The 26510-nt window shown below is 39.2% G+C and overlaps 2 protein-coding genes across 8 annotated transcripts in view; one reads left to right on the top strand and one right to left on the bottom strand.

Moving 5' to 3' along the window:
- Nucleotides 1–140: 140 nt before the first annotated feature.
- gyg2 (glycogenin 2) lies at nucleotides 141–24116 on the top strand. Of its 7 annotated transcripts, XM_008107158.2 has the most exons (11): nucleotides 176–459; nucleotides 2208–2375; nucleotides 5362–5442; nucleotides 11440–11581; nucleotides 13672–13846; nucleotides 14848–15010; nucleotides 16411–16537; nucleotides 18346–18568; nucleotides 19848–19982; nucleotides 21986–22090; nucleotides 22752–24116. In XM_008107158.2, exons 4-11 carry the CDS (start codon nucleotides 11538–11540, stop codon nucleotides 22911–22913), a joined length of 1134 nt encoding a protein of 377 aa, XP_008105365.2. In that variant the 5' UTR covers nucleotides 176–459; nucleotides 2208–2375; nucleotides 5362–5442; nucleotides 11440–11537; the 3' UTR covers nucleotides 22914–24116. The 7 variants fall into 7 exon arrangements, with proteins under 7 accessions (XP_008105362.2, XP_008105360.2, XP_008105365.2 ...); XM_008107155.2 differs by lacking the exon at nucleotides 5362–5442 and having other exon boundaries at nucleotides 141–273; nucleotides 2211–2375; XM_008107153.2 differs by lacking the exon at nucleotides 5362–5442 and having other exon boundaries at nucleotides 165–273.
- Nucleotides 5541–26510, bottom strand: part of LOC100557683 (arylsulfatase D) — a 42787-nt gene continuing 21817 nt past the window's right edge. Inside the window, exon 10 of the mRNA XM_062975316.1 lies at nucleotides 5541–5569. Coding sequence (XP_062831386.1) covers nucleotides 5556–5569 — 14 coding nt within the window. The 3' untranslated portion in view covers nucleotides 5541–5555. The remainder of the gene's footprint in view (nucleotides 5570–26510) is intronic.

The raw sequence follows: 26510 nt of genomic DNA, 5'->3' as shown, positions 1-26510 counted from the left end.
CTGACAGGTAAGGGGACCAGAGGCGCCTGCCCTTTGGCCTGGCAAAAGGCCTGCGGCGGGACCACGGAGAGCCTCCCCTTCTCCCTTCTTTGCGGCGACGATGCGGGGCAACCGGGGGGGGGGGGGGCGGAGCCGCCTCGGCGTCCAATCAGGGCCAAGCCTCCGGCGCATGCAAGGTCGCCCTGCGCCGCTCCGGCTGAGTCCGCGCTGACAGAGGAGCCTCCGGAGAGCCAAGGGCGGCTGAGAGGACTGTGCTCGGCGCCCAGCTGCAGGGTTTGTAAGCCGCCAGGGGAACCAGGGAGGGGGGCGTCTACGCCGTGGCTCTTTGGCACCACTTTAACTCCCATTCTGGAATCCTGGGAACGGTAGCTTTGCAAGGTCTTTAGCCCGTGCGCTGTGGAAATGAGCGCTTCTGCCTTAGCCAAGGACAAAGTCCTCCATCTACAGCACAGAGCCCTGGTAGGTACAGTGGGGTCCAACTGCATTCCTGCAGCCCAGGAGGAGGATGGGGCAGAAAATAAAGGGAGAGAGGGGAACCACTCTGTCCAGATGGCAAAATCTGGCATGTCGCCTTGTTTAAACTCCAGTGGGCTTGCTAGCTGGGTTGGTCTGCCATGGGAACTCATCCAAATCCTGTCTCCTGATGCTCGACATCTGAAGGAGTAAGGAATGTCTCCACAGAAGCCTTACTGATGCAGTCAGTCCTTGGGTGCATCTACACCAGGCATGGGCAAACTTGGACCTTTTCCTCCAGATGTTTTGGACTTCAACTCCCACCATTCCTAACAGCCGCAGGCCCGCTTCAGCTGAGGGAGGAAAGGAAAGGGCCTGAGGCTGTTAGGAATGGTGGGAGTTGAAGTCCAAAACATCTTGGAGGAAGGGCCCAAGTTTGCCCATGCCTGATCTACACTGTACAAACAACATATCTTTGGCACCACATGACCTGCCATGGCTCAGTGCTATGGAATCATGTGGCTTGTGGTTTTGTAAGGTCTTTTGCCTTCTCTGCTAAAGAGAGGTGGCAGAGAAGTTACAAACCCCAGGTTTCTATTCCATTGAGCCCGTGTAGAACCACCCATCCTAAGCATGGTTCCCCAGTTGCAATTCCACTCCCACCTAAGAGCAACACAGAGCAAATGCGATTCAACTTGTTGGGTAAATGTATTTAGGGAGCACTCGTTGGCTCAGCAGGACAAACTACTGAGCTGCTGAACTTGCTGACCGAAAGGTCGGCGGTCCGAATCCGGGGAGCAGGGTGAGCTCCCGTTGTTAGCCCCAGCTTCTGCCAACCTAGCAGTTTGGAAACATGCAAATGTGGGAAGGTAATGGCGCACCATGCAGCCATGCTGGCCACATGACCTTTGAGGTGTCTGTGGACAACGCCAGCTTTTCATTTTAGAAATGGAGATGAGCACCAACCCCTAAAGTCAGATACAACTGGACTTAATGTCAGGGGGAAACCTTTATCGTTACCTTAAATCAGTGGTTCTTAACCTGGGGTCCCCAGATGTTTTTGGCCTTCAACTCCCAGAAATCCTAACAGCTGGTAAAGTGGCTGGGGTTTCTGGAAGTTGTAAGACATAAGCCAGGTTGAGAACCACTGCCTTAAATGCATTTAGGATGAAGGAGCCTGGTTGTGGTCAGATGAAGTGTGCAAAATCCACCCAGAGGAATCTGTTACAAGACTCACCCCTTGTGCTCTGCTTCCCTCCCACCCTTTCCTGCAAATAGAGAGGCCTGATAAATGGGGGTGACCATGAAATGGTTAATGTTTTGCTAGAGGAATCTGAAGCAGTGAACATGAAACCACTTGCTGGGCCTTCTTTTTGCTGGGGGATGGAAATATGTGTGTCAATGTGTATTTAAGCTCTGTATTTAAAGGGCTTGTTCTGAACGGTAAGCGCTTTTTCTTCCACTTACTTTTAAAAAGGCAGTGGATATCTAAAAGTAGCAAACAAAAAGAAAGAAAGAAAGAAAAGAACAATTCAGATTGTTGTTAATATCAAACTTTATTTAATCCCTACTCCCCTGTTCCCAAGAATTAGGACTTGGTTGCAATTGGGATCTTTGCCTTCTCCTTCCCCCTCTCAGTATTTTCACCCAAAACTGCTAAAAGCAAAAGTCTTGAATGAGGAAAACTTTAGAAAATGTGCACATGTAATGAATGAAGAGTGTATGAGTGTTTCATATAATTCACTTGTCTTCAGCAGGCAACAAAGAGGCTAATCCCATCTGGTAGTTTGTTGACTGAGGCAGATCTGCTGGGAACAAGCAAGGAGTAAGTGGAAGAGTTCCCTGCCTCCACTGTCGCCTCTTTCTCTGATACAGGCTTTACTGTGTCAGCAGCTTAGCCTGTTGGCTTTGAAGGATGCCGGGTAAGTAGATTCCTTCCTCTTGTCCCTCCTTCTGTTCTTTGTGTTCTGATTCTCTTTTTAGGGCAACGAGCTTCGTTTTTATGCACTTTCATTCATGATGCATAATATTGGGTATAATTCACCAAAAAAAAAAAAAAACAAAGAGAGAGAGAGAGAGAGAGAGAGAGGAAGAGATGCAGTCATGGAAGAGGATTATTTAAAGCATGTTTTTACCCCTTGTGCCAGGCTGCTCCAATGACAAAATAATTGGAAAACATAAACAGAAGTGGTTTAGATGTTTACATTTCTGGGCACTGTCAGAAGCTTTTGTTTTGTTTTCAGAGTTTGCGAAAGTTGTTTTACTCATTGGATATTTCTGGAGACTTCTGTGGGAATTGTGGTTTACCATTCTAGGTGATTCTGGAGTTTTGTGGGGTTTGGAAGGCTGCAAAACAGTCCCCAGAGAAGTTGTGTGCAGTCAACAGGGTGCTTTCCCTGCTAAATTTAAACAGATGACAAGTGGTTAAAATCCATTTGTCAGTCCCAACCAGAGTACACACATTATATCAATTGCTAAATAATAATGAACATGTATGTTAATCTAATCTGATTCATTGTGTCTATTAATTGGGACTAAGAATTGGATTTAAGCTTTTGCATATATAAAACACCAACAGAAGAGTTCTATGATATCTTTGAAATGAATATTATATGCTTTCAAGTAGCTTGTGGCTTATGTCAATTTATGGGTGTTTTTTTAAACAAGGGAGTTTGCTATTGCTTGAGGTTAAAAGAGTGTGGCTTGTTCACCTAGTGGATTTCTTGTGAATTTGAACCCTGATCTGAATGAATTGTAGTCCCACATGCAAACCACTAAACAATACTGGCTCAGATTCAATGATAATGCATCTATAGCTTGAACAGTTGTTAAATATAGACCAGTTTATCATATACATTCCCTAGGATTTCAGACACATATATACTGTATATGTATATTTATGCCTGTAGATAGAGAGAGAACATATAGTTAGAAATAGAATTGCTACTTGTGAGGTCCAGGGCGAATTAGATGTGTCTGTCTTCACTGACGACATGATCTAGCTATGATCTAGGTAGAGATAGGCAAACCGTGTCTCCTCAAGGCTGTTTGTGGCCCTTGATCTCGTCCCACTCTTCCTTTTTGACTAAAGGAATGAAAGAGATGAAGAGAGATAACATTGTTTTTCACATATTAAACACGTTTCAGTCCTTTCCTTCATTTTAATTTCAAAAGTATCTACATGTCCAAACTGGAAAACGACTTTGTGGTTTTGTGCTTCCTTGCTTGCTTGTTGCTTCAGGGATGAATTTTTGGAAATTTGAGTCTTGGAGCAGAAAATTGGCTACTTGATCTACCATCTGTCACAGTCTACCTCTGAACGAGATAATTCTCCATTGTTTCTGTGGATATTCCCAGTCATTCCAAGATAAGCATAATTCAAAACTGGCAGAATACAGAATTGTCTGTAATGAAGTAATTCCCCTGTTTAATTGTTAAGTGTTGTTTGATGAGCAGCACATCTGCTTTCAAAAATAAACATTCCTTTATTGCAGTGAAAAACCATTTGTCGAGGCAGAAAGAAAATTGTATGTTTTGCTTTGGTTCCTGATTTTAAGGTTTAACACCGACTTGTTTTCAAGGAGCAATTCATGCTAAACAAAATAGACTTAATGGTTCTTGATTTTTTTCCCCTTCACATTATTTACTTTTATAGCCATCACCAGATTGCAGTGTATGGGATGCTTTCCCCTTTTCAGAGCTATGCGTAGTAATTGCAATGAAGGAAATGTAGCCAGATCAGCATAAAGAAACTATATTACAAGAGTGGCATAACAAAATGATTACGCTGAAATGAAGACAAGTACAGATTACTGTTTGTGTATTATTGAATGAAGACGTCCGCTTGCTGAACTGCAATTCTTGTGACCCACAGCCAACACAGCCAATAGTAAGGATTATTGGGAATTGCAATCTGTACCATCCCCTTTTCTGCCCTGCTTTATTCATTCTTCTGCCATTTCCCTTAACCTTTCACATCTGCGTAAAGGTAAAGGTTTTCCTTGATATTAAGTCTAGTCGAGTCTGACTCTGGGTGGTGGTGGTTATCTCCATTTCTAAGTCGAAGAGCCGGTGTTATCTGTAGATGCCTTTTGGGTCATGTAGCCAGCATTAGTGCATGGAGTGCCATTACTTTCCCACAGAAGCGGTACCTATTGATCTACTCACATTTGCATGTTTTCAAACTGCTAAGTTGGCAGAAGCTAGGGCTAACCATGGGAGCTCACCCCTTCCTGTGGATTTGAACTGCCGACCTTCCGGTCAGCAAGTTCTACAGCTAAACAGTTTAACCCGCTGTACCATTGCGGCCCCATCACATCTGCATGGCAAGATGTATTTCAGCATATATTATCTCAGTGGCTTCAATCATAGTATTTAGGAGCTGGGCAAACTGGCAAGTCTCAATGGGAGGTAGATCCAGAAATGATGGGAAAGTGCCTAGCTACTGGTTTGCGGACTATAAAACCTAAATACATAATTATTTGTATTTGTCTACATTTCTGTGAAATAATATTGTTGCGCCAGTTTTGTAATAGTATTGTCACATGCTGCTCTGGCTACATATCTGTTATCACTGTACATTTCCTTTATTTACTGTTTGGTGCTTTTAAAAAAGGAGTAACTTTTCAGCTCCCAACAGATTGTGTTTGCCCAAAAAACCTTGGTGTCAAAAGAGGGAGGGACAGCAGCAGAAGAAAATGGGGCACAGGCACTGCAGTGACTCTGCCTTGCCAGATCCTAAAGAGCTGGTGAGGTAGCTTTTTCTCTCGACAGAGATAGCTTTTGCTGCTGGCACCCTCTTTTACTGCTGCTACATCTTGGTTATATTATACCAAAAGAGAACAGACTGTGGCTGATGTAAAGCCGCCAACAGGATTTCAACCACGGGCTTCATATTTTGTATCACAGTAAGCCCACCAGAATTGTCTTCAGAAATCATAAGAGGGTGTTTGGTGATCCAACCAATTGTGTGAGACACATGTTGCTGAGGTAAATATGGCAAATCTATTGCCTTGTTTTTTATAATTATTGTCAGAATTGATTACTGCTGTGTGATATTAATCATGGTATTGAGCTGGCTTCAGTATTTGAAAAACGTAGAATCATGGGTTGTAGACTGAAAGAGAAAAGAAATTGAGAAGTAAAAAAAGAGGAAAACGCAAGGAAGCTTAGCAATAAAAATGCCAGTCTCAAGAAATTTTAAACTTCATGTCCTGCCCTGCCCTGCCTTGCCTTCCTTGCCAAGATAAGAGTCTGGAAAACAAGCCCTATGAGGAGCAGCATGTTTAGCCTGCAGAACTGAAGGCTGAGAGGAGACATGATAGCCATATACAAATACGTGAGAGGAAGTCATAGGGAGGAGGGAGCAAGGTGGTTTGCTGCTGCCCTGCAGACTAGGACGTGGAACAATGACTTCAAACTACAGGAAAGGCAATTTCACTTGAACATCAGGAAGAACTTCCTCACTGTGAGGGCTGTTCGGCAGTGGAACTCTCTGCCCTGGACTGTGGTGGAGGCTCCTTCTTTGGAGGCTTTTAAGCAGAGGCTGGATGGCCACCTGTCGGGGGTGCTTTGAATGCGATTTTCCTGCTTCTTGCAGGGGGTTGGACTGGATGGCCCATGAGGTCTCTTCCAACTCTATGATTCTATAACATTGCCTCTGAATACTGCAGGTGGGCAGCTCTGTCCAGCAAGATCTGCAATTCCCTTATAGCAGTGGTTCTCAACCTGTGGATCCCAAATTTTGGCCTACAACTCCCAGAAATCCCAGCCAGTCTACCAGCTGTTAGGATTTCTGGGAGTTGAAGGCCAAAACATATGGGGACCCACAGGTTGAGAACCACTGCTTTATAGTATACTATGCCTTCTAGGCTACCAGTCTTAAGCCCTTCCCCTATTCCCAAGAAGTAATGAATTCAGAGGACCTTGGATATGAGCAGTTCTTTTTTCTTTCTTTTTTTCTGATAAGCAGAGCTTGAAAGTAATTCATCAGAAGAAGTACCACTACTAGTTATAAATTGCTTCCACTGAGGAAGGGCATAATGCTGTTCGGCTATATTTTATACACATCAGCCACAGGGCACAGTGGGTTAAACCTTTGTGCCAGCTGAACTGCTGACCTGAAGGTTGCCAGTTCGAATCCATGAGATGGGGTGAATTCCCGTCTGTCAAGTCTAGCTTGTGGGGACATTTATTTATTTATTACAAGCATTTATATCCCACCCTTCTCACCCCCGAGGGGGGACTCAGGGCGGCCTTACAACTAGCCATCATTAGATGCTAAGCAAACCAATATAAAACATTGTATATAAAAACAATTACAATTAAAATTAACAACATCCATTAAAACATCCATATAAATATACATTCAAAGGCGCATTCCGAGTCGTGATCCAGGTCTGTCCGTTATTCATATAAGTTCATTTTACAGATAATGCTGCATCTATTGCTCAAAGGCCTGGTCCCGTAACCAAGTTTTGAGTGTTCCATGGATGGGACATAAGAGAAGTCTCCCAGCTAACACATCCGGGCATTCCCTGGGCAACGTCTCTGTAGACAGCCAATTATCTCACACCATAAGCAACTTGTATGTTCTCAAGTTGCTTCTGACATGATAAAAAAGGCATTGCTTTTGAGCTCCTCGCCCAGTAATGCATTTTACATGTTACTCCAAGAAAGGGGGAAAGTTTATGTCTTTAATCTATATATATAAAAGGATAAAAAAAAATTCGGCCTAAGACAAAACAGCAAAACTACACATCCCAGAAACACTAAACTTGGCAACACAACCCCTCATCCATGCCTCTACGTTCATACAACAAAAAGAAAAGAAAAATAAAGTCCTAATTAAAGGGAGAGGAATAATAGTTTTTATCCAATTGCTGCCATTTAGAAGGCTAAACTCTGCCCACTTGGTCTCCTAGCAACCTACTCAGCCCAGGGGACAGGCAGAGTTAGGCCTCAGACCTTTTCCCCACTGCCTATAAGATACAGATTATCTGATTTGAACTGGATTATATGGCAGTGTAGACTCAAGGCCCTTCCACACAGCTATGTTACCCATTTATAATCTTATATTATCTGCTTTGAACTGGATTATCTTGAGTCCACACTGCCAGATAATTCACTTCAGTGTGCATTTTATACAGCTGTGTAGAAGGGGCCTCATATAATCCAGTTCTAAGCAGATAATATAAGATTATAAATATACAGTAGAGTCTCACTTATCCAACATAAACAGGCTGGCAGAACGTTGAATAAGTGAATAAGTGTTGATGTTTTAAAAGGTGTTTTTAAAGATGTTTTTAAGATGTTTTTTAAATTGTTGATTTTAGCTGGTTCTTGTAAGCCGCTCCGAGCCCTAGGGGAGTGGCGGCATATAAGTTTGAAAAATAAATAAATATGTTGGATAATCAGAAGGGATTCAGGAAAAGCCAATTAAACATCAAATTAGGTAATGATTATACAAATTAAGCCCCAAACATCATGTTATACAACAAATTTGAAAGAAAAAGTAGTTCAGTGCTCAGTAATGCTATGTTGTAATTACTGTATTTACAAATTTAGCACCAAAATATCACAATGAATTTAAAACATTGACTACAAAAATATTGACTACTAAAAGGCAGACTGTGTTGAATAATCCAGAACACTGGATAAGCGAATGTTGGATAAGCGAGATTCTACTGTAATATGAAATAATTACTGTGGTAATCCAGTCCAACCCAATTCTGCCATGGAGGACACAATCTAAGCACGCCTAACAGATGGCCACCCAGCCTCTCAATAATAATAATAATAATATCATACAATCATAAGGTTAGGAGACACCCCTAAGGATCATCCAGTTCAACTTCCTTCTACCATGCAGGACGACACAAACCAACACTCCTGACAGATAGCCATCCAAGATCTGCACAGTAATAATACAAATCGAATCATAGAATCAGACAGTTAGGAGAGACCCCTAAAGGCCATCCAGTCCAACCCAACTCTGCCATTGGACGATACAATCCAAGCATTCCCAACAGATGGCCACCCAGCCTCTCAATAATAAGAATAAGAATATCATACAATCCTAAGGTTAGCAGATACCCCTAAGAATCATCCAGTTCAACTTCCTTATATCATGCAGGAGGACACAATCCAACCACTCCTGACAGATGGCCATCCAATATCTGCACAATAATAATACACATCGAATCGTAGCATCAGAGAGTTAGGAGACACCCCTAAAGGCCATCCAGTCCAACCCAATTCTGCCATGCAGGACACAATCCAAGCACTCCCAACAGATGGCCACCCAGCCTCTCAATACTAATACTAATAATAATAATAACAACATCATCATACAATCCTAAGGTTTGGAGTGACCCCTAAGGATCATCCAGATCAACTTCCTTCTACCATGCAGGAGGACACAATCCAACCACTCCTGACAGATGGCCATCCACCCGCTACATAATAATGATGATGAAGATGATGATGATATAATAATAATAATAATAATAATAATAATAATAGAAGCATAGAATCCAAGAGTTTGGAGAGACCCCTAAGGGCCATCCAGCCCAACCCTTTCTACTATGCAGCAGGACACAATCCAAGCATTCACATCACGTGGACAATGTATCAATACTATACAATACTACACAGGAACATAGACCCCCTCTACCCTCACCACTTTCACAGTACACAAACAACCAAATGCATACTAAACATAAAGACAACCATACAACAGACATTTAATACCACCACTACCTCAACAATTTCTCACCAACACCACCAGACAATGCCACAGCAACGCGTGGCCGGGCACAGCTAGTATATGAAGAAATAATTGGTAAACGTTCCAGATTAGTAAGGATCCTATATCCCAGAATAGTCCCAAGACTTTGTCCCATCTCTTCTCACACAAACATAGCTCAGTTATGTTGGAGGAACTTTCTCTGATACAAGTGAGCATTGGAAGTGTTAGTGCAGTTACACTGTGACTTTTATCTTCATCCTCATATTTGAAAACAAGGCTTCTCATTGTGCTAGATGGTATACGACATTTAAACATGACAAGAGCACTACTTTGGATCTCCCTACTAAATGCGGAGACTATTGAAGTTGAGGAGGAAGAGCCTAGTTCACCAGGGGATTTGGGGAGTTGGGTTAGAGTATTCATTGTTATACCTATTTTGATCTCTGATTTCTGTTATTTGAAGAGGGCTGTTGTTCACTATCTATTCAGTGTAGATGAATGAGACTGTGAATAGTTGACATGCATATGCTGGCATGGTGACTCACATGTGCAAATTTGGCCTATAGATGTGCAAATATCCTTTTGGACAGAATGCAGGGGGATATTCTCTTGTCCTTGCATTCTGTCTCAAATTTTTCATTATTAGTTAGCTGTCCAGCCCTGTGGAGTCTTGGGGGGCATAAAGAAAAGGGGCCAAGCAGATTATTCAGACGATGACTTGGCTGTTCCTGATTCCTAGGGAAGGGAGAAGGCTGATATAATCCAATTGATAGCATACCTTTATTCCCCACCCCAAGTGAGCAGAGACTAGCTCCTTCTCCATTGTATGAACCATCCCACTGGTAAGTGACAACAGTAAGGGTCCCCTTCCAGGCCTTGATAGCTGCTGAATGGTGAAAGAACATGGAATTGTGCATGTGGAATTGTACACAGATATAGCATCTTATCCATATTAATAAAATAAAGCTCAGGTGCATTGACTTGCATATACTGTATTTACTTGAATCTAATGCTCCTCTTTTTTGACTAAATTACCTGATTTTATTTATTTATTTATTTACTTCATTTTTATCCCGCTCTTCTCACCCCGCAGGGGACTCAGAGCAGTGTACAACATATATTTAGACAAAAATGCAATGCCACATTATACAAAGCAAATAAAACATAACAAAAATCAATAGTAACAATCAACATATAAATATAATTTAAAACCAAAATACCTTCCCAAAATTAGGGTGTGTATTAGATTTGTGTAATATGGTAAATACCTTTTCTGGGTTTCAGGGTTTTGAAAATTGAGGTGCGCATTAGATTTGATGGCACATTCGATTCAAGTAAATATATTTGTCTTGACACATATACTGGCCCATTTACCCAGTATAACTGCCTTTCTTTCAATTACAATAAATTGCTTGAATGGACCAATATGCTCATTGTACATCAGGAGATAAACAGAAAGTAAAAGGTTGCTCTAGTACTGATTCACACAAGACTATGTGTGAGGATGGAACTAGATGTTTCAGAATATTCATGTTTGCTGCTAAAAACAGCACCACCTTTCCATATATTCTTCCACAAAGAAGTGTGAGACATGTTGTAATATATTAGGAGCCAACAAAATGCATCCAGCATATCCGTATATATATATATATATATATATATATATATATATATATATATGTGTGTGTGTGTGTGTGTGTGTGTGTGTGTGTGTGTGTGTGTGTGTGTGTGTGGAGTCTCACTTATCCAAGCCTCGCTTATCCAAGCTTCTGGATAATCCAAGCCATTTTTGTAGTATATGTTTTCAATATATCGTGATATTTTGGTGCTAAATTCGTAAATACAGTAATCACAACATAACATTGCTGCGTATTGAACTACTTTTTCTGTCAAATTTGTTGTATAACATGTTTGGGTGCTTAATTTGTAAAATCATAACCTAATTTGATGTTTAATAGGCTTTTCCTTAATGCCTCCTTATTATCCAACATATTCGCTTATCCAAGCTTTTGCCGGCCCGTTTAGCTTGGATAAGTGAGACTCTACTGTGTGTACGTACACACACCACACACACACACACACACACACTTTCTGAAGAGTTTGGGTAGCAAGAGAGCTTATTGTAGCTTGGTGTACTTTCATCGAAATCACAACATTTATGTTTAGTGGGATAAGACAATTGTCTCATCAGTTTTCTTGTATTTCATTAAGTGACCATTGTGAACACTTGTTTATAGTGACAGACCAGGCCTTTGTGACCCTTGCTACTAATGATGCTTATTGCCATGGTGCTTTGGTTCTTGGACAATCCTTGAGGAACCACAGAACAACTAGAATGCTGGCAATACTAATTACTCCTCAGGTCTCCAGTGCAATGAGGTAAGGCTGCATTCCCAGATGCAATTAGCATTGTAATGATAAAATTGAAATGTTGCTCAACCACCTAATTACAAAATAACAATAAGCAAACACTGTGTTGACTGTGTACCTCAGTTCCCCAGCTGGATAGTGTAATGAAAGCTACATGTAGGTTAACATGCAGACAATATGGTTGGCTTCTGTTTCAGAATTGTTTAAATGTCCTAAAAAGCACAATTCCATAGGAGGTGTTTTATTTTAATCACTTCATGTACAGAACTAAGCAGCGACTATAATGTGTATTTGTGTATAAGTCAACCTCATGTGTAAGTCAAGGGCATGTTTTGTGGCCAATTTTATGGATTTTGTTGTGACCTGTGGATAGGCCAAGGATCATTCTGCATATTGGTGAAAGTGCTAGTATTGCCTCAAAGGCCAGCTGTCCTTGGCTGCTGCCAGTTTCCTGTCCAGGCATTCAAAAAAGCCTTTTGTCACTCTGCTCAGGCTAACAAATAGTTCCTTTTTTGAAAAAAGTTAAGGTAAAGTACTTATACTGGTGCATGAATAAGCCAATCCAGTTTTTTGGGTCAATTTTTGTATTAACATTTCTAGACTTATTCACAAGTATATATATTATGAGTACAGTAGAGTCTCACTTATCCAACATAAATAGGCCAGCAGAATGTTGGATAAGTGAAAACATTGGATAATAAGGAAGGATTAAGAAAAAGCCTATTAAATGTCAAATTGTGTTATGATTTTACAAATTAAGCACCAAAATACCATGTTTTACAACAATTTCACAGGAAAAGCAGTTCAATACATGGTAATGTTATGTAGTAATTACTGTATTTACGAATTTAGCACCAAAATATTGCAGTGTATTGAAAACATTGACTACAAAAACATTGGCTACTGACAAATTGACTACAAATAAAGATAGAATTGCAAAAAATGAACTTACAGTAACAACATTGTCGGACGTTAAATCTGTAAAAAGTTCAGTCCTTGCTGCCTAGATAAACAGCCATGGATCCGGATGGGAGGCAGACTGCATTGGATAATCCAGAACATTGGATAAGCGAAGGTTGGATAAGCAAGACTCTACTGTATAATATATTTCAATAGCTGTGTGAAGAGCAGGGACTTGATTAAAGATTTTGAGGTCTTTAGGCATGCTACTTCCAAATGCATATTTTAACATATAACTATAAATAGCATTTCCCCCTCAAATATGTATAATTGGCTTCAGTGATATTTCCCCCCTGGTCCCATCCAATGTTCTTATTTAATACAGTTTATTGATCCCATACATAAGTAAAATATAAGGAAAGGCTGGAATATTTGTTCCAGTTAAGAAAAAGGCAGCCAGGGAAGCTATTTAAAATTTTGCATCATGTTGAAACAATGGATACAGAGAACTCATTTTCTCCACTCTCATAAAAGGATGGAGCTTTCTGAGTGATATAGATTGGCAGTAGGCTTTGAGCATATAAATGGAATTGTTTACTTTGCACAATTAATAATTATGACTGTGATTCCATGTACATTTATCTGGGAATATGATAGCTAACATTAGTGAGCCTCCCTTTGGAGTAGACATGTCTTATGATTGCATTGTACGTTGTCAAATTCACTAGGTATAAATAGGTCAAGAATAAATGACTATAACACTTATTAGATGATGGAGACTCAGTCTGTTGAGAGCCATTAGACATAGCAGCTTCAAACACATGAATTAAACAACTCTCTAGCATCATTTGGTTAGCTATTGAAATGTGGAATATTCAGATTGGAGGTGCTCTACAGTCTTTGATTCTGTGTGGAAGGTTTGGCTTGTTTGCCCAGCAGTTTGCTCCTAGAATTATATTATCAACAGACATTGTTTAAAATGTTTAAGATTGTATATTTGTGTTTCTGTTTTTCCATTGTGATTTTGGTCTCTTCTCTCTCCCCCCCCCCCCCCACCTCCCGCCCCAATCTTCCATCATTGGTCTGAATTTGTAATGAATACCAGTTCTCAGTTATTTTAACATCAGAACTTATCCCCTGCTTTTCTTGAAATTAGAGGTCATAAGGATTTCAATCTTGTCTTTTACTTGTTTTGTCAGGACTGCCCTCTGCACCATATTTGACTCAGTGGTTGATGTGAATGAAATTGATAGCAATGACGTGGTACACTTGGCTCTGCTGAAGAGGCTGGAACTGGGTGTAACCTTTACCAAACTACATTGCTGGACTCTTACTCAGTATAGCAAATGTGTCTTCATGGATGCAGACACTTTGGTAAGGGCCGCCATGTCCTAAATGCTTGCCATATTTCCTGAATGTATATGTGACAAACCCTTATACAGGCAGTCCCCGAGTTACAAACATCTGACTTACAAATGACTCATAGTTAAGAATGGGGGTGAGACCTTCTTTTCTCTTTTTTGGTTTTTTTAAAGCTTCTTTTCCTACTTGTCTGTTTCTAAAATGTTCTCCCACTTTTTATGTAAAGGAAATTCTTTCTTTTATTCTCAATAAAAATTATTATAAAAAAGAATGGGGGTGAGACAACAGAAAGTGAGAGAAATCTACCCCTTGGAAGAGAAATTCACTCCTGAAAGAGTTATCATGGGGGAGTGGTGTCTCAACTGGAGCTTTTTCACCAATCCTTGTTTCCACAACAAGCCAAATTTTTCAAGGAGTTACTTGCATACAAATTCAGCTTTAAGACGGACCTACAGGACCTGCCTTGTTCATAGCTTGGGGATTGCCTGTATCCTGAAATAGCTTTTAGAACTCTGTACGGCATCCTGAATACTGTGAAACACCCCTTATGAAGGGTTCGCTGGTAGAAAAAGTCATCTTTCTCCCTTTGATAAATCTCGCAATGCCATTGGTGGATATTTGTTTGTCGTTCTGGAATTTGAACAGAAGTTATTTAAGTTCAAACAACATTCTTTGATACCTACAGAAACATATGTATATGAATAGTATGGACACAGGAGGTAAAATATATCTTATTTCTAGTAGCAGGCAGTATGGTAGCTTAGAGTGCAGAATGTTCTATTGTGCATTTGAGATGGAATGCAATAGATACTCAATACTCCTCCAAGATGAATAAAAATGTATCCCATCGTTCCACATATGAAAACATATCACTCTGTTTCCACATATGAAAACATATCACTCAGGAGAATGGCGAGTGTTATGAGGCCATATAGTGAGTGACGAATAGTGGGTTTTTGAAGTTTGTATGGTAGACCATCTTTGGTAATTCAACCTTGATGTACCCTTTCTAGGTACTATGCAATATTGATGAGCTGTTTGATCGAGAAGAACTTTCAGCAGCTCCAGATTCTGGCTGGCCAGATTGTTTCAACAGTGGGGTCTTTGTTTTCCAACCTTCCATAAAAACCTTTAACCTCCTCCTGCAGTTTGCAAGTGAACATGGGAGCTTTGATGGTAAGCTAACAAGGCTTCCTGGCTTATTTAGATGGAAGTTTGTATTGATTCTTCAGAGGATGTGAACTTTTTAAACAAAAGCTTTCATGAAAAGTTTACAAGTTATGCAATACAAATATGAATTCTAAAATCAATTAACAAAAACTAACAATTGCAGTTGCACGAAAGAAGTGTATCATGTTGAGGGGTCGGAGACCCCAGTGGCACAGTGGGTTAAACCATTGAGCCAGCAGGACTGCTGACCGACAGAGCTCTCTCTGTCAGCTCCAGCTCCCCATGTGATGACATGAGAGAAGCCTCCCACAAGAATGGTAAAACATCAAAAACATCCTGGGTAACATCCTTGCAGACGGCCAATTCTCTCACACCAGAAGCGACTTGTAGTTTCTCAAGTCACTCCTGACATGAAAAAAAATGTTGAAGGGTTTTGGACAAAAGACAGTAAATAGATATTTTCCATAAATGAACCTGAATCTGAGTCATTTTAATCTGGTTTTCTCATACCTGCTATTGATCATATTACATACATCCTTGTATTTTTATTGCTTTCTTGACTGCAGTCTTCATTTCTTGTTCCTGTTTTTAGTTGAAGTTCATTTGGAACAAGTAATTGGCTGTATATGAACTGCTTTAATTATTTTCTGATATGCCAGTTTTTGCTGTGTTATTTCACCTTTTATCCTCAAAGAAAACATTTTAATGGCAACTATTCAGTATGCAATGAAAGCATCTGAATTATTTTTTAAAAAGATAAATGATATGCAATGTGCATATCTAAATAACAGGCTAGCCAAGTAACAGTGCAGTTAAGTAACAAGCTAGGGCCATAATACAGTTGTTGTTCCCATGTAGACTCATGAATCAATTTCAGAATTGAAAGTGAATACTTATTAAATTCCACTGATCTATTCCAGTTGAGACTAACATTTGGAGTTATGTAAAATAATTGGATAAAAATGTAGAGTGGCTTGCTGTGCTTTTTATAAACCACTGGATGGGGCTGTTGGTCATATTTAAATAAAAACAAAATGTATATGCGAAACTGCTAGGCCAGTGTTAAACCCTGGAAGACACCTAGTTACCACGTGTGCATCTTTTGTTTTTGCCAGCATGAAATACACAGACAGCGAAGGCCTGTTGTGAACTGAACATATCCATAAATAGTCAATTGCCAATTCTGGCTAGCTTGGATATCATAAAAGCCGCATGATATATTTTGTGACTAAAATTCACAGTATTCTACATATATGCATATATGTTCCTGAATCAGTGGAGAAACGAGCTAAAGAGCATCAGATTTCCTTTATTTAGTTCTGTGACATATTCTGTCTGCATTAGATCATGTTGGTGGATCCATTTGTTGATTCTACTTCTTTAAAATGTTCTTTTCATTTTTTCAGGAGGTGATCAGGGACTTTTAAACATGTTCTTTAGCAATTGGGCTACAAAAGACATAAGCAAACACTTGCCATTTATTTATAATCTAAGCAGCAGTGCTATCTATAGCTATGCCCCGGCTTTCCAGCAGTAAGTACTTAAAATATAACGTATTTGTATATTAGTGAACATTTGCATCAGTTCAGTGCTCTAAACTTGGTGGTCCATTCTAGTATGGGCAAATAGGTTTCTCTGAACAGCAGAAGAAAGCACCCCATATTCCATGGAATAATGTCAATCATTGCTAGTAATGTAAAATCTTGCTCAAGAGGTGTTTTTTTAAAAAAAATTGGTACAATACATTGATACTGTTTCAGAAGCAAACGTAGCACAGAATACGAATGTGGCAGTATAGTACGATCCCTGTGTTTGAGGTGGGGATTATGTTCCTGCACTTTGTGTGGATATGCAAAACCATGGATAACTGTGAGCCATCATGAAATGAAGGACCTTTTGTCCAAGAATAGCATAATTGCATTGAAAGACCTAGCCAATGCTGAGAGAAGACTTATTTTGTCTAATGTGGATGAATTAAACTGTGGATACAGGGTCCTTTTGCAATTTAATCAAAAAGAGTCAGTGAAGAAATGTGTAATATGTGTGGTGAATGTGAAGAGCCCAGTCTTCCCATAATTGCCAGAGGGTGATATGATGGGAGACTTGTTGATGGGAGAAGTGGGTAGTCAGAGAGAGAAATGAATGAGACTGAAATGTTTCTGGTGCCATTTATGATCCACTGACAGCAAATTACACTATTTTCGCCTTGGTCCTAGCTCGTGGAAAATTGTCTGTCCACCCCATTATAGCCTTCTTTGAGGAGGAGAAGAACAGGCAGGCAGAGCTCCATTTTGGGTTGGCCCCAGTGGCTGATTAAAGTCCCTTCCTCCATTACAGATACCACCAGTGTGGTCTCTTAAGGGAGAGAAGAACAGCCAAAATCTTCTGGACTTAATCCCCCTTTCCTTGTCTTTTTTAGACTAAACCTGAGAGAAGGGAACTGTCAAATTAGCAATTTGTAAGATGCTCTGTGAGATCTTTTGCCTGAAGGACAAGTTAAATTTTACATAAATAATTAAAACAAATATTCTATCTATTTCAGTGAAATAACATTCAGTGAAAGATCTTCCAGTGCTGCCTGTGGAGGCAAGGACTGGTAGTCTTCATTGCCTACCTGCATTATGCCTTTCTTCTTTTTAAAAGCTAATTCGCTCACTAGTATTTGAAGAAGGAGAAGCCGGTGTTTCTTCACTCCCTTTAAAAACATTGCTTCTCCATCCTTTTTCCCTCTTATAGACATGAGGGTGAAAGCAATTTGTCAGAAAGCAGTTAGCCAGAGGTCCATGGACCCTCTTTTCCAGGAATATCATCATGGCCAAAGGAAGACCTGGCCTCAGGCACTGGATGAATACTGAGTAATTGCAGGGGAGCTTGGTTTCACCATCCCTCCTAGTAAGAACTTTGGTGTCACTGTTGCTCAATGACAAAAAATAGAAATGAAGGGTACTTTGGTCCCTGCCATCAGCTGGAGGACCAAGGAAAAACAGTATCAAATGAAGACCAGTGAAACCTGCAACTAAATGTAGATGCTATATTTAATGCAATATAAAATTACTATTTAGAGCTAGCAGCAAATTTTCCCTTGCTTGTCTTATTTTTATTAATTTGTAAGTCTGAACACCTGATTTATTTTCACTAATGTGTAATGTCTGCAGTGGCATTCTGCTTTGAATTTTAATTGCTGTGAGACACTCATTTAATACTTTTTGAATTGAGTGAATGAATGGAAAAAAACAGGATTAGTTTCATGATGGCATTGCAGAAACATAGTGCATCAGTATTTTAAAATTGTGCATAACAGGGAACCTGTAGTTAAGACATTCTTTTATGTGATCTTGCAGTTTTGGCCAAGATGCAAAAGTAGTTCATTTCTTAGGACCAGCAAAGCCCTGGAATTACAAATACAATCCTCAGACAAGGACAGTTACGGAGGATGGTTCAGGCTCAGTATCTACAAGTCAGCTCTCATTCCTTGAACTCTGGTGGAAGATATACAGTTCTAGTATTTTACCATTGTTGAATAAAATGGAAAAGTCTTCTGAATCAAAAATCCAGAAAGAGGAGGTAAAATGATTTTTTGGAATAAGAAGGCATTGTTCTTGTTCTTGCCGTTATTATTAGCCAAGTTTCTAGGTCAGCCAATTTTCTGGCCTGGCACTGCCCTCTTACAAGCTTTTTGGGTAGAAGCTACTGCAAGTCATTGAGATTGGTTCTCCCTTTGACCAGGATGCAGAAGACTGATGTTTCCACTCCCTTCTGTGAGTGATCTCTGGTGTGACAGTCAGAAGAAGATTCTCTGTTGCATCTCTTCCTTGCATCAGAGATTGCTCATGGGAGCGTAGTAGAAATATCACTCTGCTATATCCTGATTGACAGGAGAATAGACTCCAATTGTTTTCAGTGGCTGACTTTAGCAGTCCTTACATATTCCTTTCATTATTGAATACACCTGGATCCCTATATATAAATCAGTTACAAATGTATACTTCTAGGTTAGCATTTGCAACTGTTCATGAATTCCAGCTATTATTTCCTTTCATATACTTTCAGTAACAGTGTTACAACCAAACTGTCATAATTATAACTGTTTTTCGTTTAAAAGAAGCAGTGGAAAAGGAGTGGGAAAACCTAGCGAACAGTTCTAACATGTAGTGGGAGGTCTTTGATGAAATGCCCTAGGTTGGCAAAGCCTTGATAGACCCTTGCCAGCAGCAGGAACATGAGAAAAATGCTCTTTCCACTCCTTTTTTTCTCTCCCTGGGCATATAATTTTTTTAAAAAATTACTTAATGTGTTCCCTCCCAGAGAAAGATCTAATCTAACTCCATGGTTTTCATGTACTGCTGACTGGTTTGATGGCATGTTGTGTACATGTTTGAAAGTGGGAGTGTCCACAGAGCAATCTGGATCAGCAGCTTCTCCCAGATTACCATCAGCACTTTCCAGGGTGTTTCCTTTCCCTTTTCTTATATGTTGAAGTTTTTTTAGTCAAGAGCTGCAGATGTTTCAATAGAGTCTTTAAAACAGCTACTATAAAAATAGTATCAGATTAGTGTAGTGGTTTGGGTATGGTAGTTTTGGCCTGAAATTCAAGGGGATTAAGATCTGAAGTTTTGATCAGTCATGGAAACTCAAGGGCAAGTCACACTTCCCCATCTTTCGAGAAAGCAACAGCAAGCCCCCTCTAAGTAAATCCTGCTAAGAAAACTCCATGACAGGTTCAACATAAGTCAGAATTATTTTAAGTCACTCAATAACAACAGCAACAATAAACATATGAGATTTCACTGATGTAAGATGTCAGTATTTCATTTCTTTTGTTTTAATTTGTTATCTATCATAGGCTGATATCATTGAGGATGAAGATAAACATGAAAGCGAAAATCCCAGCTTTAGCAATTCTTTGCCAGTTTCAGCACAGAAAGAACAGGTGTCAGAAATGCTTGGAAGTTTACTAGATGAATTATCTGCCAAAGATGTAAGTACTTTTGGGGATGTTTCTGCTAGTTATTCATTGTAATCTTGACTTTTAAAATGGTTTCAAAATGTTATGTTTACATATATTTCAACCATTGGATCTAAAATATTTTGAGATTTTATTTTTAACCATAGAAATCTTTTCCAATTAGTCTTTCAGCTGCAAATATATAAAAGCTAAAATGTGTTGTTTTGAATGAGACAGGTGGCAGAAATAATAATTACTTGTGTTGCCTTCATCAGATTTTTGCATTTGGGTCGTAGCTCAAGATGGCAAAACTTGAGAAGACCCTAAGAAGCACCACACTTTACAAAAGGCCAACCTCTTGTTCCAGCCAAATATCCATGGTCCACTAGCAGGGAATTAGTACAATAGTAGTTTTCTTCCTACTTGTGTTCCCATGACATTATAGTCTGTAGACAAGAGTCTTCTGTGAGGATGAATGACTCAAGTGTGGAGGTTTTATTTGGTGTTGTGTTTTCCATGTATTCAGGAGCCCTTCACACTTTACAAATATAGTCAGTGCTCCACATTTGCTGGGGTTAGAGGCAGAGAGCTCTTGTGAAAGTAACAAAAAACTATTTTTCTTTTGCTTGAGAGAACACCTCTCTGGAAATGTGTAGGTCTTCCCACACGGTTCTGTAGTCACCTTCTACTGGAAGGTGATTATAGAATCCCACTGGAGGTCCTAGAGCAGTGGTTCTTTCAGTCATGCTGGAGGTTCTAGAGATTTCTAGAGAAAATCTCTTTAGAATCTCTAGGACAGTGATTCTCAACCTGTGGGTCCTCAGCTATTTAGCCTACAACTCCCAGAAATCTCAGTCAGTTTACCAGCTGTTAGGATTCCTGGGAGTTGAAGGCCAAAACATCTGGGGACCCACAGGCTGAGAATCACTGTCCTAGAGATTCCTAAAGAGATTTTCTCTAGAAATCTCTAAAACCTCTCCAGCATGACTGAAAGAAATTGACCATAGAGTCCCACTGGAGGATCTGGAGATTCCAGAGAGATTTTAATCAAATCTGTGAATAAGTAATCTCCAAAAGCTTAAACTGCAAATGTTTATTGCACAGTTATTATACGGTATAAGGTAAAAGGATGTCAGCTACTTTCACACTGCACAATTTTAGTGCACTTTAGATTAACCTTTAACTGCCACAGCTTCATAGTTTCATTCTGTGAAATTATGGGATTTGCAGTTTAGGGAGAGGCATTTAGATTTCTCAACCAAAGTGCCTCTCCAAAATAGAAACTCTAGTATGCAGTTGTGGCAGTCCTAAAATGGAATCTCAATGCCAGAACTGAATGCATGGATAGAGTTAGTGTGCCATTTTTCTTCTATTCTCTATCTCATCCCTATATCTTTAATTATAGTTTCCAACTTCTGGAAGATGGGTAGGTTTTCAAATTATGGAGTCTCCTTCTAAACTGCCCTATATCCCAGGATCTGATTCCAGATTATCTTCTTATCTCAGATTATCTGGCAGTGTAGGCTCATATAATCCAATTCAAAGCAGATAATCTGGAATCAGATCCTGGGATATTCGTATAGAAGTAGCTAATATCAGTGGATCTGAATTCCATGTTCAAATTGCATTTCTTTTAAGAAAGGCAGCCTTATGCCATTCTTTCTAGAAGCCTAATTATACATATTTTGAATGATGTTCCTTGTATTTAAATACTTATCATTTATGAAATCATCTCTTATTATTTGCACACCATAGTAGTGAGGTAGTTGTTCTACGTCATATGATGTAAAAAAAATGAATGCATGCAATTCAACAGCATAAGCTGGCTGCTGTTCTTTTCTTAACATTAACAGAATTATTTTGAAGCCTTGGTTTATTTCAGCTTGGAAAATTATTTACATGGAAAAATAAGCATTGAGGATTATTAGGCATAATGAAGGTTGGCCTTGCCAAAATAATGTTCTTTTCTTCATAGTGTGTAACAAGGAAAAAATAGTAATAAGACAAAAACAAAAAAAAACCTTTTTCTTTTCCAGTGTTTACAGAAGGCTGAGTGCAATTTTGATGTCAACATTGCTGAGCAAAGCAAATCATCTGCTGCATCTTCTCCTCAATCTATTTTTCAGCCATCTGCAGAAATAGTAAATATTTTCTATGCTTTACTTTCACAATCAACCAATTGTGATTTTCAGGGGAAACTAATTTTACAAGACAATATATTTTCCAGCATTCTTCAACCTCAGGACCCTCCAATTGTGTTGGGTTATAATTCCTACCTCCTTAACCACTCACCATACTCTTGGGGGAATAATGAGAGTTATAATTTAACATGTCTGGAGAACACCAATTTGGAGAAAGCTGATACATTGCTTGTAAAATAAGGTTATACAGCTAATTAGCAACAAGACTTTATACATTTGTCCCATATTTTAATGTGAGTGGAGATGATTTACCCCAGATGCTTGAAATGACTTCCAGCAATTGAAATGGTGTAGGAGGAGTACACAATGCATTTGCAAATTACTAGAGATGTGGATGGAATATATTTCCTATAGAGTGTTATAGTGATTAAAGGTGTCTGATGTAATCTTATGTACATGTTCTTAGGAGTAAGCATCCTTTTGCACTTCCTTCAGGGCTGTCACCCAACTCATACATACTTCAGAGTTCACATTCAGTGTTTTGGGTTTTGACAGTCATCAGCACCCAAAGTTATGGTTAGCTGACTTTGTACTTAAGAGATTCAGAGCAAATAATGTCCATATCCTTATTCCGGCCTTCCTTCTTTTTGTTTTATCACAGGATATTGTTACTTGCTCTGCTTCTGAGCTATCTATTCAGCCAAAACCAGAAGAGCCAAGTGCAGAAGATGAACGAAGAAAATGGGAGGAAGGCCACATTGACTATCTGGGGAAGGATGCTTTTGAAAACATTCAAAAGAAGTTAGATTCTTTCCTGTTATAAGTCTTGCTTTTGCATTCATACGTAACCTGATCATTGTTTACATTTAAAAGCTCCAAGAACAGACCCTTGTGGCATTTTCAAAATGGCTGCATTTCCTAAACGGACCAGAGTAATGTACTGTGGCAAAGCTTAGTCTTGGAGAATGAAATGCATTTAATTTGTAAAACTGCCTTATCTGAGTGAGAGTATTGTTTCATCTCATTCATACGGATTATTCTGCTTGTCAGCAAGCTACATATTTTTCCCGGCCTTGCTGCCTGAGAACTATTTAACTGAAATACCAGTTTTAATGGGGATCTTTTTTCCCCAATGTATTGGACCAGTATCGAATTATTCGGGATTTATTTGCTTTCCCTTTTGGGGAGATCAGTGACTCATAGATTTTAATAGACCTCTTGTTCATTCATGAAGAGTGGCAATCCATTCTCAGCTAAATACAAAACCCTGTTTTTAAATGTCACAGTAAATACTGAGGAACCATGCAAGCACTGTATAATATTGATTTACAGCAAGAAGAAATTATTTTACCCCTACCAAAAATACATATTTTGTTTGTATTAAACTAGTTTAAATTAGTGTTGGTCTCCCTCCTGTATTTTTATCTTCAATTTTAATTTGGTTGCCATCCTGCTCATCAGTTAAGTTGCAATAAATTCAATGGTGCTTGCTTTGGTGTCGAAATTTACCCCTATATCATCCTGAATACACTAATTTCAACTGGGTTAGAGACTAAGCCACATCAGGTTTTGTTACTACTTTGGTGGGAGACCAAGATATAGTGCTAGGATTCACCAGATGAGTTTAGAAGACAATCCTGCCTGAAACTTCTGGAGGGCTGTTGGTAGAGTTGACAGTACTGGCTTACATAACCCAAGCATCTGAGGCAGTTTCCCATGTTCCTATGATGATGCTGGCATATTTGGAAAGGTCAGATTAAGAATGGGCACTTTGTTTTCTTCCTAATCAGGGTTTTCTTTAATAGTTGTTGGTGCTAATTTTACTTTTGTAAGCCAAAGGAAGAAAACACTCTTCTTACAAGCATCTGTGTTTTCCCATTAACACTAACTGTCCGGCAATTATGCTATGACATTGTTTGGTTTGATGAATATATGGCAAAGGTGGAAATTCTAGTTTTTTCCCTCGCTCTAGCGCTACCCATTTTATAACACTGTTTAGTATTGAATAAACATTTTATATTCTTAATTTCTTCACTGGCCTAATTTCATTTAACTAATCAGCTTGGGAATTGTATTCACCATTTAGAGATAGTATAATTAAACAGTGCATTCAGGCTATATTTTAATAAATTTACAGGGTTAGCTTTTTCAAGTAGGAATGACATTATGAAGACCATTATAACCTATGGGATTTATCTAGTTGCTGTAGGACTTTTCACCATAAAACGTGTTTGTGGATATTTCTATTATATTCAGCTTGTTGGATTCACTACTGTAGGTAGGAGGATGGGAAGAAAGTGGACAGGAAAAGAATCAGTCCATTTGAGATTTGGTGCTCAAGAAGAGTTCAACAGATATCATGATCTGCTTCAAAGACAAATAAATGTGTCCTAGAGCAAATCGTCTGAACTCTCCCTAGAAGCCATGATGATTAAACTGAGGTGGTTGTACTTCAGGCATACCATGAGAAGAAATGTATCAATAGAAAAGACAATGATGTTTTGTAAGGTAGAAGGCAAGAAAAAGAGGGAGACTACATTCCAGATGGATAGGCAATCAAGGAAGCCACAGCACTGAATCTACAGTTGATTATGGAATAACATTGGGTTGTTGCAAGTCAAAGTTGACTTGATAGCCATTAACAACAAACAGTGTTGAATAGAAGAAAGATATACACATCTTCAGATCTGAAATGCCTGATTTGGGGGAGCACATTGGTCTCTAAAATTAATGCCTTTTTGGAAGGGAAATTGTAGCATTAAATGTGAATGTGGTTTTTCTTGCTTTTCTCTTGTAGTTCTACTACATGAGAAAAGCAGGAAAGATGCAGTAATTACGGTGTTCCATTTCCTAGGATGATTGTGTAGAATATGGAACTTAATGAAGAGTTAACCAAAAATATTTAAGGAACCAATTTTCCTGAAATATTTTTATATGTAGCAAATGTCTACTAAAACACAATATTGAATAATGAACTATTGTATGAAGTGAATTCTCTTATCCAAATCAAGCATGCATATAATTGAATGGCCTTTATTTCATACTTAAATCAGATACATCACAGATCAAATAAGATTGTAAATTATGTCTGGATTATCTGAGTCATCACTTAGGTCAGGGGTCCCCAAACTAAGGCCCGGGGGCCGGATGCGGCCCATCAAAGCCATTTATCCGGCCCCCACAGCACAAGGGCAGAAGGGGGTTGGGCTAAATGACCCAAGGGGGTCTCTTCTTCTCTTACAACCACTATTATTATTATTATTATTATTATTATTAATAATAATAATAATAATATTGAGGCTGGGTGGCCATCTGTCAGGGATGCTTTGCTTGTGCTTTTGGTGTACAGAGGCAGAAGGGGATTGGATTCAATGGCCCAAGGGGTCTCTTCCAACCCTCTTTATTATTATTATTATTATTATTATTAATTATTATTATTAACATTGAGGCTGGGTGGCCATCTGTCAGGGGTGTTTTGCTTGTGCTTTCAGTGCACAAAGGCAGAAGAGGGTTGGACTCAATGGCCCAAGGGGTCTCTTCCAACCCTATTATTACTATTATTATTATTATTATTATTATTATTATTATTATTATTATTATTATTATTGACATTGAGGCTGGGTGGCCATCTGTCAGGGGTGCTTTGCTTGTGCTTTCGGTGCACAAAGGCAGAAGGGGGTTGGACTCAATGACCCAAAGGGTCTCTTCCAACCCTCTTTTTATTATTATTGTTGTTGTTATTATTAATACTATTATTAATTATTGCTCGGTGGCCAACTATAGTCTGGCCCTCCTATGGTCCGAAGGATCGTGAACTGGCCCCCTGTTTAAAAAGTTTGGGGACCCCTGACTTAGGTTGATTGATGTCAGAGAGAAGTTGTGTAAGCGTGGAGCAGTATCCAATGCACAAACTCTTCAAAGCTCAGCACAGTGGGGTTCCATTTAATCACTTCATCCTGGGAAGCCAGCCATTTATTTTAGGTGCCTAGCAACTCAGTGTAGATACCAGCTAAGCTGATATGAATAGAATGAAGCTCCTTTAGTTTCATCATCCTCAATGAAAATTAATAAGCTTACAACCAAGTACTTAGATTCAGCAGTGTTAAGGGCAGAAATGTTAAGTTGAAAGACAAAGCTTCTAGATGCAACGTTGTATACATTATATGCACTTGAAATGAATGGGGAAACGCCTGGCTGGTATTCCTCCACTTTATTTTGCAGAGCAATGAGTAAATTAGACAAAGCTGTTAAAAAAAGAAAATGTTTTTATGTTGGCTTACGTGTGATTTGGTCTTGGTCCATGGAATATTATTCCATGTGAAATTTTTGTGTGATTATGTGTAGTCAGGAACATGAAAAGAGTTTTGAGCAGAGGAAGTTACTTTTGTTCTATATCTGTTCTATGGCTGCAGTGGAAACT

This window comes from Anolis carolinensis, chromosome 3 (assembly GCF_035594765.1).
Source record: "Anolis carolinensis isolate JA03-04 chromosome 3, rAnoCar3.1.pri, whole genome shotgun sequence".
Classification (NCBI taxonomy): domain Eukaryota; kingdom Metazoa; phylum Chordata; class Lepidosauria; order Squamata; family Dactyloidae; genus Anolis; species Anolis carolinensis.
Note: the sequence above shows the minus strand (reverse complement) of the source record. Positions and strands in the feature narration are given on the sequence as shown.

Bases quoted from the DNA above. Each gene is read 5' to 3' on its own strand.
- gyg2 (XM_008107155.2), top strand. The intron at 13,847-14,847 runs GTAAGGGCCGCC...TACCCTTTCTAG, and splicing joins TCATGGATGCAGACACTTTG to GTACTATGCAATATTGATGA. The intron at 22,091-22,751 runs GTAAATATTTTC...GTTTTATCACAG, and splicing joins TTCAGCCATCTGCAGAAATA to GATATTGTTACTTGCTCTGC.